Source organism: Coregonus clupeaformis, chromosome 35, assembly GCF_020615455.1.
Source record: "Coregonus clupeaformis isolate EN_2021a chromosome 35, ASM2061545v1, whole genome shotgun sequence".
Lineage (NCBI taxonomy): Eukaryota > Metazoa > Chordata > Actinopteri > Salmoniformes > Salmonidae > Coregonus > Coregonus clupeaformis.
This window is the reverse complement of record NC_059226.1, coordinates 8320525-8333915: the sequence shown is the minus strand read 5'-3', so window position 1 is coordinate 8333915 and position 13391 is coordinate 8320525. Positions and strand designations below refer to the sequence as shown.

Below are 13391 nucleotides of genomic sequence, written 5' to 3'. Positions count from 1 at the left end.
CAGAAGTGATTCTTTTGGGTTGTCAAATGTGTCATTCATTGAATAGAAATTATATTATTGAGCTGACTATGTTAAAGACATGCTCCGGTACTTTGCCAACTAAGAAAGTATTATTTAAACCTCCTGCATGGGGCTGGATGTGTCAATGTGTAGTTCATACATGCATAATCTATGAGCAGAATTACTGTCTTACGAAATCCCTAGTTTAAAAGCGACTGTTTTCTTGAAGTTGTACAGCCTTTTCCCTACATTTCCCTCCACGTGGGCCAGCTCACTACCAATTCGAGTTCTAGCCAATGAGCTGTAGCCCCTCGAATTTGAGTGACAGCTAGGAAGAGGCCTGCCCTGCAATCTCATTGGACAATGCTGGGCAGGCCTCTTCCTAGCTGTCAATCAAATGCCCAACGGCTCAGTGGACACAGGAGAGAGAGAGAGAGCGAGAGCGAGAGAGAGAGAGAGCGAGAGAGAGCAATGACTTGGTGCACATATCTGCACATATGTGGTGTGGTACACAATTTTCGGGGACCACTTTTGGCTCGTCAGTGCTACTTTCAGAACTACTGGCTAAAAAGTATACAAAAGTACCCGGAGAATCTCTTTAACAAAATGTGCCTTGAAGTATAAAGTTATGACATTCAGTCATATTTAACCTCAACCAGGTTACAACAACACAGGGTGTAACTAAGTATACCTCAAGATGTTGCTTACTCTGATCATTTTACGCAACACAAGGACCTCCAATTCTTGAAGGGCTGCACATATGCCAGATTTGTCTTGGCTCATTCAGTTGCAGTGCAGGCATAAATCCAGGACCCCCTAAAATATAATGTAGTTGAAAAATATGTACAGTCATTCTCTGTACTTTTTGAATGATCTAATCTAATCAAATCATCAAGACCAGTAATGGCTTTCTGCATTCCAATGGCCTTTGATCTCAGTACAGTAAAGCCTTGAGATTACAGACCTGATTGTTTGCAGGTGTGTGCAGCTAGTTTGCAGGTCTAGATCAACACACAACGTGTGATACACAGTCAAAACACATATTGCCCTTGCAAATATACATTCCAGTAAAAACAAATGTTAATTCTTACTCCCTTGTGTATTTCTTAAAGGTGGCTAAAGATTAGAATAGCAAGTTGAAAGCCACCTGCATTAACTTTGTCTAAGCATTTCTATCCTTTGGTCAGGTGGAGGAATACAATCAAAGGAATACCTTTGATCTTTATCTCTTTACAAGCTGTGAAAAGAGAGCTAGAAGAGTTAAAGAGTACCAACATACCACCCTGCATTTCTCTTTGGTAAACTCCGGCAGAGCTGATAGATTCAAATGATAAGATATAATAAATACATTCATTGGCTGTTGTAATGTAGTGCACATACTGTATGGTGATAATAGAGCTCTCTCTGGCTCTCTTCTTGTATTTGTATTTGTATTTATTAAGGATCCCCATTAGCGCAGCTACTCTTCCTGGGGTCCTGCAACATTAAGGCAGTTAATGGTAGATAAGCTGCACTCCACGTTCATATTCCCTGTGTGTTGATATTGATGTTTCACTGACATTTTCAAAGTAAACTAACTACTGCAGGCAAACACAATAACCCCATTCTTCATTATTCTGTGCCAGCCTTATACATAAAAGAACAGGGGAAATGGCAACCACATTAAATTCTTACTTGCCTTTTTGAATCTATATTCTCAAAACATGTCCTTGGCAACAGTCCTTGTGAAAGTATTGCAAATAGCATTCGTAAAGAGACAGGTGGTCTACTGTCCCTTATTGACACATCATCTGCTTTTACATGCGGCATTGTTCCTCTCCTCCTTACAAATGTTATGTTTATCTCTGTTAATTATTTCCCTGATATGAGCGTTTTCATTTGACCCTTTCTGCCAACGGATTTCCAAATAACGGTATAGATGTGTCATTCTAGGCTTTTGATTTGTTTAGATGGTTTGATCAGGTTGTCTTTATTGTCTTCAATACATGTGATAAAATATATTGTCGCCAGGGTAGAGAAAGCCTAGCTACACTATAGAATATTTGAAGAGAATGCACCTCATCCCTCTCCCTCCAGTTCAGGTTCCCCCCATTCCATTTATTCTACACGCAGCAGTATGTATTTTGAACGCTCGTGGCGCTGTACATCTTCTGAACCACCACACAGACAGGAGTGAGAGAGCCATGGAGAGGTGGAGAACGGACTGATTTCTTTGTTATTTTTAAACTCTTGCTATTCGCATCTATGACACGATTCACAGTGAGCCGTACAAGCAAAAACTCCCGATGCACTCGAAAACGGCAAGTAGGTTTTCACAGGTGAAGTATAGAGCACTTTTTTTCAGCTCATGGTTTGGGATTGCGGTAGCGGGAGATGATATGTGCCATCGCTTTGCTGTGTGTGTGCGCTAGTCAATTCTGAGATCGAGGGTTCTAGCTCTGCTGCGTCTTTTATCGATTCTGAAAAATTGTGGGGTGTTGGTTGTGAACATCTCTGAACATTCATTACCTAAGATACTTACATTTTAATAGGCAAATAGTGTTGCAAAGTTGTGTACTAGTCGGTCGGCTGCGGAAGGGCCTGGCTGTGTGTACGGAGTTTGTTTCTGCCTCCCCTCCCCCATCCGTTTATGCTGCTGTGCTGCTCATACTCAGAGGCCAAGACATGAATGCAATGAATGTGGGACTCACTTCAAAGCATTAGGGATGGCAGGGAATGGGTGTAGTAATACAGTTATAGTAGCGACAGATTACGATCTTTGGAAATGTACGTGCATATTACGAAGCTGAAGACAGCAACACAGTATTTGTGAATGTGCGCATGATAATGCTTGCATGATCTACGTGTTCACAGTTGAAATCATATCACAGCCTGTTCTTGTTAGATGTGATCTTGCTATTTTGGTAAATATGCTACTACGTAGGCTACGTTGTGGTTTAATAGAATTCCAGCATCAATATTGTTACTTTTTTTTGTTACAGTGTAACGTATTAGCTTTCTGCATGTTTGTTACGTTGTTGCTGGAAGGCTATGTTGCTAAGTTAATTGATTCCAGCAGTGTTGTTTTGGTATTGTACATGAAAGTTGTGAATTCATTGTAGGCTTCGTTTTTCATTCTCACCTAAGCTTTCCCCCCTGATTTAAATTGAGCCGTTGAATTAAAGCAATAAAGAGGTAAACTTAGATTTAGTGTTTTGATATTGACATGACAAATTGCTTAACATTTTGTTGATAGTACAAATCATTATGAATAGTTGGCTGAAAACTAATTCCCAGTGGTCAAAGCAGTTGTCATTAGCAAACGTCCACACCTACTGTATATAAACATAGACATATATATGTTTTACCTTTTATTTATCCAGGTAAGTCAATTAAGATCAAGTTCTTATTTACAATGACGACCTGTCACGGAGCAGACGCAGCACGTTTAACACACAAATAGGTTAAACAATATCATAGACACATCAGTCAAAAGTACACATAATGCCCAGCCAGTAAAACAGTCAGTAAGAGATTCAGTAATGGGCAGCATTTAAGAGGCAGGGGAAAACACATGCAGTTATCTGTTAAAATCTCAGACCGTTTGTTTTTAAAAGAGCTTAGTTTCAGTGTTTTAAAAACCCCATGGTCCAGTCTCAAGCAGCAGATCATTGAAAAGCATTTTCACCAAAGATACTGAGAGTCTTGGGGATTGCCAGGTTTATGTAATTGCTGGATCTCAGGTTGCTGTTGGTGGTGGGGAGCTGAGATAAAGGGGTGTCTTGCCGAGGAGGGATTTGTATATGAATGTGAGCCGGTGGGTTTGATGTCGTACATGTAGGGATGGCCAGTTAATGGATGACTATAAGTCACAATGATGGGTTTGGAATGGGGCACTAGTGACAAAGCTTATGGCAGAGTGGTAAAGTACGTCCTGTTTATTGAGGGTGGACTTTGGGGCCATACTGTAAATGACATCACCGTAATCCAGGATGGGGAGTGTTGTCATCTGGACCAGGGTGTGTTTAGCAGAGTGTGTGAATGTAGATTTGTTCGGGTAGAGAAAGCCTATTCTGGATTTGACCTTTGCTTGAAGGTTATTGATGTGTGTGTGGAATGATAGTGCCAGATACCCAGGTATTTATATGAGCTGACAAATTCTAGGTCAGTTGGTGTCTAGATAGATGAGGACATTCTAAAGATATTGAGAGTCTTGAAATGTAACATTTTAAGAGAAGTACTACTCCTGCTACTAGAATTGAGCGTAGCACACTTTTGTGTAGATTCATCATCTCCGTCAATGTGAAAAGGAGAGATTGGGGATAGTTAGTGTTTCATTGCACTGTGATGTGTAAAATGCCCTGTCTGTCCACTCCATAGTTCCCGGACGGCCACAGGGAGGGCCACTTCCTCCAGGACTCAGCAGGGACTGAACATATTTGACTCAAGGTCGTCCTCTGATATGATCAGTTGGAGTGCCTGCCTGGCTGCATTCACCATACACAGCAGCCATGGTCACAGTCATGGCAGATTGGGCTCTGCCTGCACCCCGCAGTTCCTCTTTTAACCTCCAGAATGCTCTGCCCTTGTCACGCTATTTCATGCTCAGGGTCGGCTCCTGTAGTACACTGCTCAGATTTGTGTCTGTCGTCAGTGGCCTCAAGTGGAGTTTCTGTTCTCTGTATCCTTTACATGACACATGTCAAACATGGAAAAATGTTTACGTTTATTTTCAATAGTGAAGAGGGGTCGATGTGCACATTGGTCTCTACTTACAGGGAAAAAAAAGAACTTGACAGTTTTATAGAATGGAAGGAAGAGTCACCTACTACTGTGTCCATAACCCTTTTCCTTTAAGTTATTTTCAGCCAACCATGCCAAGTCGGAAATACATTCAATAGGATTGGCACGAAGCAGTTAGGCTATATCCAAAATAGTGTCCTTTATTTTCGCTATCTCTGTATTTCATAGACTAGATTTCATTCATACTAACATATAGCCTAGCCACAGTTCAGAAACCTAACAATAAAAATAGGTTCTTGACTCTTGTGATGTTAAGGTATCGCTGTGGGGAATCATTAGTGGAACGTGCTAATCTGTGTAAACATATGACACACAGATCACTTTTTTTCATGAGCTTCGATTTATTCAATGCACTTTTCTAAAGCTTTAGGGGATATAGAATTTTATTTCTTAGTAGTAAATATTTTTTTTACCTTTAAATGGGTGCTATCGATGTGAGCAATGAAATAATTTATGGCATCTCTGTTTTGGCAGGATTTATTTTTGAAATATTAGACTTTTAAGCTTAGACATGTATATGCAGTCTGTGATTTTATTTTCTCAGTATTGAATGCATTTAAAATTTGCCTCAAATGTTTGTTATATTTTACTAAGTTGTCAAAATGAGATAATAAACGTCTGAATCATTGCCTGTGAATACGTTTACATTTTGTGTGTTTTTAAAGCTTCCACTCATTATATATCTTTGTGTTTTTCTTACAGGAGAATTTCTTTCACAGTGTCATAAGTAGAGGTGTGGATCTGCTAGTTCTGCACTGTGGGCTGTACTGGGACGGGGTGTATGGACGCTGTGAACATGAGCGTGGGCAACAAGGTGGGGGGTTACCTGGTGGATCTGGGGGGCAGCTTCACTGAGGATGCCCCTAGACCCCCGGTCCCTGGGGAGGAGGGAGAGCTGGTGTCCAGCGATGGACGGCCCTACAGCCACGGCTTCTATTCCTTCAAGAGCGAGAGCCACAAGAACGAGGCCTCCACGGCCACGCCCAGACGACCTGACCTGGACCTGGGCTATGAGCCGGAGGGCAGCGCCTCCCCCACGCCGCCCTACCTTAAGTGGGCAGAGTCCCTGCACTCCCTCCTGGATGACCAGGATGGTATCCATCTGTTCAGGACGTTTCTCAAGCAGGAGGAATGCGCAGACATGTTGGACTTCTGGTTCGCCTGCAGTGGCTTCCGTAAGCTCGAGGCCAACGAGGGCCAGGGCGAGGAGAAGAAGCTGAAACTGGCGAAAGCCATTTATAAAAAGTACATCCTGGACAACAATGGAATAGTGTCGAGACAGATCAAACCGGCCACCAAGAGCTTCATCAAGGACTGTGTGATCAGGCTGCACATTGACCCAGCCATGTTTGACCAGGCTCAGACTGAGATTCAGACTATGATAGAGGAGAACACCTACCCACTGTTCCTCAAGTCTGACATCTATTTGGAATACACCAGGACTGGGGGGGAGAGCCCTAAACTCTACAGCGACAAGAGCTCTGTTTCTGGGGGTGGGAAGGTTTTACCAGGGTATTTGCCGACGCTGAACGAGGACGAGGAGTGGAGATGTGACCACGAGTTGGAGGAACAGCAGGAGAGCGATCCCACTCCCAGCAACCGGCTCACTCAGAAGCTGCTTCAGGAGACAGCTTCCCAGCGCGTCACCAGCACCAAGAGATTCCAGGACAGTCACGAGTACAGGTAAATCCTGTCCCAACACCGTCTCTCTCTCTCTCCTCCAGTCTCTATAACTATCTAGCTTCTCTGTGCAAGTGCTGAATTAGAAATAAACTTGTGTCCTCCCCCCTCTGTGCGAGTGCTGCCTGAAGTTGGAGATGAAAAGAGGCTCTGAGTTTAGCACAGCGGACAGCTTAAGATGAGAGGAATGCAGTGTAGGCAGAGGCCTTTAAGTACCTGTGACTGTGATGGCGAGGCAGTGGCAGGGGTCGGTGGGAGAGCATTTGCTGGCTGTTAGAAGGTGGAGGCAGACGCTCTTTGTGTTCCCCACGCAGGTGTTCTGTGAATGGCAGGCTTTTCTAGTGGAAGATAGATTCTCTCAAAGAAAAGCTCAACATGATTTCTCTTTTGACTGTGGAAAATGGAGAACTTTGGTTTAACTGTAGCAAAAAGTCAAAGGAAGTATTCCCTGTCTAAGGAAATGAACCTGGCACTAAAAAAGGAAGCACTCCCTTATTTCTCTTCTGGATGACTAAAATAGGATTGTAGAAGTACAGTCTTGTTTATCTGTCTTCCATTCTTTAATCAATAGTAATATGATGCTTATGTTATATTTTACAGAAATCTTTCAGTATCAAAGCCTTGTGACATTCCATATGCGCAGAATGGGATTGTGAGATGTGACTGACTGCAAAACTCAAAATCCTCGTCCTGTTGGAACAGAAACAGCGCATCTGGGCTTTTTAGCCCACTGTGCAAAGGATTAGGCCTACAAATGTTCCTGCCAAAGTCTGTGAAATTAAATGTCAATATTTTTTTAAAGACATATTCCCACATCTCTGAATTTGTTCCATATTTGTCACTAAGCAAAGCTGCTATCATCACCAGTTGTGAGATGAATATGTGGAGGGATTTTGCAGAGTTATATAGCCTTGCTCTGAAATATGTAACAACACAGCATCTTTACTTTTCAGATGTGCTTAAGGACACTGTTGGCATTGTCTGGTGCAGAGATTGAAGATTGCGGAATTCTATCCCTAGAAGTTGACCCACTTTTCTCACAACAGTCTTAGACAAACCTTGACATGTGTAGAAGATGCAGTAGCTCTCTGTGCAGAGAATGTGTTGAAGATTTCTGGATGCAGGGCTGAAGGACTTGAAATCAGTGTTTTCAATTAGCCAGACTAAAAAGTAAGATTTCCAAGTCTTTATTTCAGTTTAGGACCAGTGTTGTGATTTTGGAAATAGGCCTACTCAGAAATAGCACATTGTTTAGGCTATTGGCCTATGCTAAGGAATATTGTTTTGTCTGAATTTAGTCTATTTGAACAGCGTTTTTAGTATAGTTACAGTGTAAAGGCCTATACGTTGGCTTTTCTCATTTCCAACTGGCCTATAAATGTGACAGAATGAAAGACTAGGATATTTTAAAACCACAAACACTCCCCACTCCACCCTACTTCTGATTGTGTATTCTATGGCCCCTGGATATGATTGGCTTTAATTAGTGAGAGCAGTGCATTTTTTAGGTTGTTTTCAAATGACTATTTCATTAGGTCTAGTATTTGGCGGAAATTACAAAAAGATTACCCTCCATTTTTAAATAGCCTTTTAGCATCACCCTTCGGGTTTTTGTGCAGCTAAATTTTGCACCAGTCAGATGTCTCTTAATGTGCGAAGACATGGAATCCAGGGAATTAAAAGGGAGCAGCTCTGTTGTGAGAAAAACATATTATTTTCAGTTGTGTAGTAATGCACAAAAAATGTTGCAGGATATTTTTTTGTTCTCAGACAGCCAGTCACTGTTCTTGTAGAGACAAAGCTCTCTGAATATGTTTACATGCTATGATGAGCATGAATACAAATGTATATAAAACTGTTCATTCTGAAAGACTAATTTCAACCTGTCTGTCAACTCATTCAATTCACCCTTGACTCATTTTCCATGGGGAACCTTTCTCCTGGTGCCACTCCTCTCTCTAGGTCTCCCTCGGAAAGTAGCTTAGATTGTTTATCTCAATGACAATTTCTGGTTTAAACAGATTAGATATATAGCCTACATTTTTATATAACCCTATCATCTTTAGAGAAAATGTAATGAGTAACTAACCTGCTAGCAGGTCTGATTCCTTCACCTATGTTCCTGTGTATGAGCAGGGCTTTGATAAACCAATCAGTGGTGATCCAGGGGTGGCTGCACTCCGATGTAAAGGGGAGGGACAAAAAAACAGTCATTATTCTCTAGGCGCAAAGAAATGCTCAAATCGTTTGAACAACAAAAGGTCCTACGTCTAATGAGTTAGCATTGAGCTTCTCTCACTGTGCCCCATGGTGCATCAGGAGGACAGGTTATTTGAGTTTTTCAGGCCTAGGCTATTCAAAGGTATATGTATGATGTTTTGATGGGCTTTCTGAGAGGTATGAGTAACGTTTTGGCAAGTGCTGCTGTTGTACTCTGGTATTTCCTCATGTTCCTCGAAAGCCATCTAGCCTACATCAAAAGCTTACTCATTGGTCATAAGAAACGTGATGAAATGTGATCCATTTACAGCTGTGCACCCACACTGACAGACTGTAGCTAAACAGAGCAGAAAAATACAACAATAATGAAACCAGTGTTGGTTTGAAAGCATCTCTGTCCTCCGGCTCCCTCTCTTTGCTGTCTCTCTGTGATCCTGTTAACATTGACATCATGGCTGCTGCTTCAATCATTAGAAGATTCTAGATCATGGGCTTGAGTGCTGCCTGGGAATAATCATCAGAGGCTGCAGTAATCCGAGAGCTGCTTCCATCCGTGATCCATCCCTTTCCTCTTCTCTGGCTGAACCAGGCTGGGCTTAGAGGCTCATAAACAGATGCCTCACTACCAGTCAGTAGGATGGATGGCCATGGTTCCGGTTCCGGTAGGAGACTGACATTTTCCCTGTGGTGCCCTGAAGCGAGAACGCAGCCAGGTTTAGAATTGGAAGCCCTGGTTTCTAGGGGGAAGCAGGCTTCCAGGTCAAGGGGAAACCCTGGTAGAAAGGAGGCTTCCTGCTTGGCGCTCGCTCCCCTGCCGTGCAAACTCCTTAAAACAGACTGTGGCCTCCTGCAGCTGCTCCTTTCATTTGCATTTCCTCTCGGAACGCTCCCTCCTTTTAAATGAATCCCACTCATTTGAAACCTCAGCCATAGAACGTGGTCGTTATCCACAACCACGTTGCACCTCAGCCACAAAATGTACATTTCTATGCATTGACGGCTCCGTATTTGTTGGACTTGTTTTTGTTTGATGAATGTATCATGAGGGATGCCATCATGGTGTTGGTTTTTTTTTCCTCAAAGCTGTTTTTAGAGCATCAGTAGCAAATAAGTGTTCTCCTCAGAGCCTCTGTTTTGAGAGGTGAATCGATTTTTACTACTCAAAACAGTTTTTTTATTGAGAGGCTTTTTAGACTTCAATGCAGACCATTTCAAATGAAGGACTTATCTGAGCCCTTTCCCTTGTTTTCTTAGTTCTTCACATTATGACATTTCATGTTTTGTTAGGTTTAGGCTAGTAAGCTGAAAGCAAATGTCATGCATGTTCGCCATGAGGCCCCGTGTAGCTCAGTTGGTAGAGCATGGCGTTTGCAACGCCAGGGTTGTGGGTTCGTTTCCCACGGGGGGCCAGTATGAAAAATTTATGTAAGTCGCTCTGGATAAGAGCGTCTGCTAAATGACTAAAATGTAAATGTAATTCAGTAGACTTCCCTTGAAGGACAAATTATGTAATGGCTTACAGCTCACAGTGCTTATGGACTGAAAATGCTAAAAGGCCATAAGCATAATTTCATGACTAGAGTGCTTTAGTATTAAACTGTATTCTCTTTTCCAGTGATAAAAGCTCATAGGACTTATGGTTGACGGACAGGGCAGGGCTCTCTCTGTTCAGCAAACATGACTGTACACATGTTTTCTAAGAAGATTAGACCTATATTTAATTCCATGTTATGTTGAATAGGAAGTGAGGCTTGTTTCTGTGTTTTTTGGGGGGTGGGGAATTTGCCTCCGGGATTGTCGAGGAATAGTCTGTCTTACTTTATTGCGCTTTGCCGAATAGTTGTAAGCAACCCTGATATGGTCCTGGTGAAATGTGAAGGCAGTACCACTAGCCTACATAGCTCCTGTCATTTATAGCCAATAACCACGTTTCCATCCATAGTCTTTATGCGAGTAAAGTCATACCATATAAAAACAAAATGTTGTGATGGAAACAGGAAGTTTCAGTACAATTTTATAAACACAGACATATCATTTGTTAATTTGACATGGTGGGATCTTTTTGTGTCGGTAAAATTTAATTATGCGAGAAATGGTGGTGGAAATGCCTTTATGCGCAACTATTGATATAATAGCCATCATATCGAAGTAAACTTGGAGTCACTCGATGACATTGTGTGTGGTCCTCCCATTACGACTCAGGAAACCATGCAGTTTATTAAGCTACAGATTAAATAAGTTCTGATGAACTTCACAGGGTGGTGATAGTGCACGGTATGAGCTTGATGCTCCTTTCCAATAACTGTTGAGGGTCTTATTCTGGTGACATGATGATCGATGCTTGACTGCCGTTTGACAAATACAAATATTCTCGCTCTTATCCGTAGTAATATCCTGTATTGTAGACTAGCCTACCCACAGAGCCTACCCGCTCTGTATCTGCCAGCTGTTGGCTAAAGCGCACGTGCCAAGACCAGTCTAGTCACATTTGCTATTTAATGCAACAGTTTTTGTGACAAAACTATCGGTAGAGTTGAAAATGCGATGGAAACACGTTGAACATTTGATTTTTATTCGGAACATGAAAAAGTACGTTTTGTGTGCACTACGCCATCATGCACTGATTTCTATCAACAACAATTCAGTTTGGTGGAAACACACTGCTGGTGGGAAAATGCGCATATGTTCTTTGTGAATTTTGGAATATTCGCATGAAAATCTGTCACCAATTGGATGGAAATCTAGTTTATATCTTCATTTGATTTGATAGATTGGCAGTCTAGTTATGACACAATAAATGCTATCCTCTGTCACGACTGTCATTGCTTTTCAATGAGAACCAATTGTAATTTGTCATTTCTAGACATTAGAATCTTTACTTATATCATGTAGAACTAAAATACATTCTTCAACTACTCTCCTTTCTTCTCTTAATCCAAACTGATTTACCACTTCACAATAGATTTTATTTTTCTTCATTTGGACAGAATATGGGCTGACTAATGATAACCAGTCAGAAGTAGCCTGGGTTTGATTTGGTCTCTAGTAAGACTGAGAGCTTCAGAGATCCCAGGGAGGGAGCACGTACTGAACACTTGAGGGATCTTCTTCAGTTTAAAGATGAACAGAACAGAGGCCTATCCAGATCTATAATTCATGTGAAGGGAGCAGTTTGAGGAACGTGTTGAGGGAGGTTGAGTCAATGATGGAGGATGTGGTGATGCGATGCCTCCAATAAGAATTAAGTGAGCATCTCCCCTACTGTACCTATCCATAGAAACCCTCTATGAAGGATATTCATTATGACAATGTGGGTGGTTTTGTGTGAAAGGCATGTATTACTACAGAGATACTACAGTAGTCTTATTTCAAATCAAATCACATTTTATTGGCCACATGCGCCAAATACAACAGGTGTAGACATTACCGTGAAATGCTTACTTACAGCCCTTAACCAACAATGCATTTATTTTTTTAATAAAAAAGTAAAATAAAACGACAACAACAAAAAAGAGCAGAAGTAAAATAAAATAACAGTAGGGAGGCTATATACAGGGGGGTACCGCTGCAGAGTCAATGTGCAGGGGCACCGGCTAGTTGAGGTAATATGTACATGTGGGTAGAGTTAAAGTGACTATGCATAAATAATTAACAGAGTAGCAGCAGCGTAAAAATATGGGGTGGGGGGGCAGTGCAAATAGTCCGGGTAGCCATGATTAGCTGTTCAGGAGTCTTATGGCTTGGGGGTAGAAGCTGTTGAGAAATCCTTTTGGACCTAGACTTGGCACTCCGGTACCGCTTGCCGTGCGGTAGCAGAGAGAACATGACTAGGGTGGCTGGAGTCTTTGACAATTTTGAGGGCCTTCCTCTGACACCGCCTGGTATAGAGGTCCTGGATGGCAGGAAGCTTGGCCCCAGTGATGTACTGGGCCGTACGCACTACCCTCTGTAGTGCCTTGCGGTCGGAGGCCGAGCAGTTGCCATACCAGGCGGTGATGCAATCAGTCAGGATGCTTTCGATGGTGCAGCTGTATAACTTTTTGAGGATCTGAGGACCCAGGGGGAATAGGCTTTCTTTGTTTTATATCTAAATTACATTTACATTGTCACTCAATTCTTATCTGCTCTTATCCAGAATAACTGACAACATACTTCCCTTTTAATGTTATGATAATACAGTGCAATAACCTTCGTAAAATGTACTTTCATGTGTCTCATGTGGACCTGAATCTATTGTTTAATGGTGCTAATACACTCTGACATCATTGATTTTTGTTATATAATGTGCTATGTATTGTTAATGACTTTGCCTTAATGCTCTCTCTCTGAATGTTGTGGTTCTTTCAGACATGTGCCGTGGCGGGAGCCTGTCAACCCATACTACGTCAACACGGGCTATGCCATGGCCCCTGCCACCAGCGCCAACGACAGTGAGCAGCAGAGCATGTCCAGTGCCAGCGACGTAGACACACTCTCCCTGACCGACAGCAGTGTGTATGTACTGGCACAGCCTCCGCATCACCTCCCACTCACACACATGCACACATACAATAGAAGAATGAAGATTAACTTCCCTGTTCCTTGCCATTCAGCATAAGGACCTTCACAAACAATTTCATGAAATGTGAGTGTGTGGGTATAGAAAACAATAGTAAGTGTGTAATTTTCAATTTCATCCATTCCCAGTATATCTGAGCTCTACTGTGGTC

The 13391-nt window shown here is 42.1% G+C and overlaps 1 protein-coding gene across 6 annotated transcripts in view; it reads left to right on the top strand.

Moving 5' to 3' along the window:
- Window positions 1-13391, top strand: part of LOC121550638 (axin-1) — a 42137-nt gene that overhangs the window by 13630 nt on the left and 15116 nt on the right. For 3 of the 6 annotated variants that reach the window (XM_041862973.2, XM_041862971.2, XM_041862969.2), the window contains exons 3-4: window positions 5485-6465; window positions 13030-13176. In XM_041862973.2, coding sequence (XP_041718907.1) covers window positions 5564-6465; window positions 13030-13176 — 1049 coding nt within the window. In that variant the 5' untranslated portion in view covers window positions 5485-5563. Of the gene's footprint in view, window positions 1-2154; window positions 2319-5484; window positions 6466-13029; window positions 13177-13391 lie in introns of those variants that run through there. The other 3 variants (XM_041862974.2, XM_041862968.2, XM_041862972.2) reach the window with 2 other exon arrangements.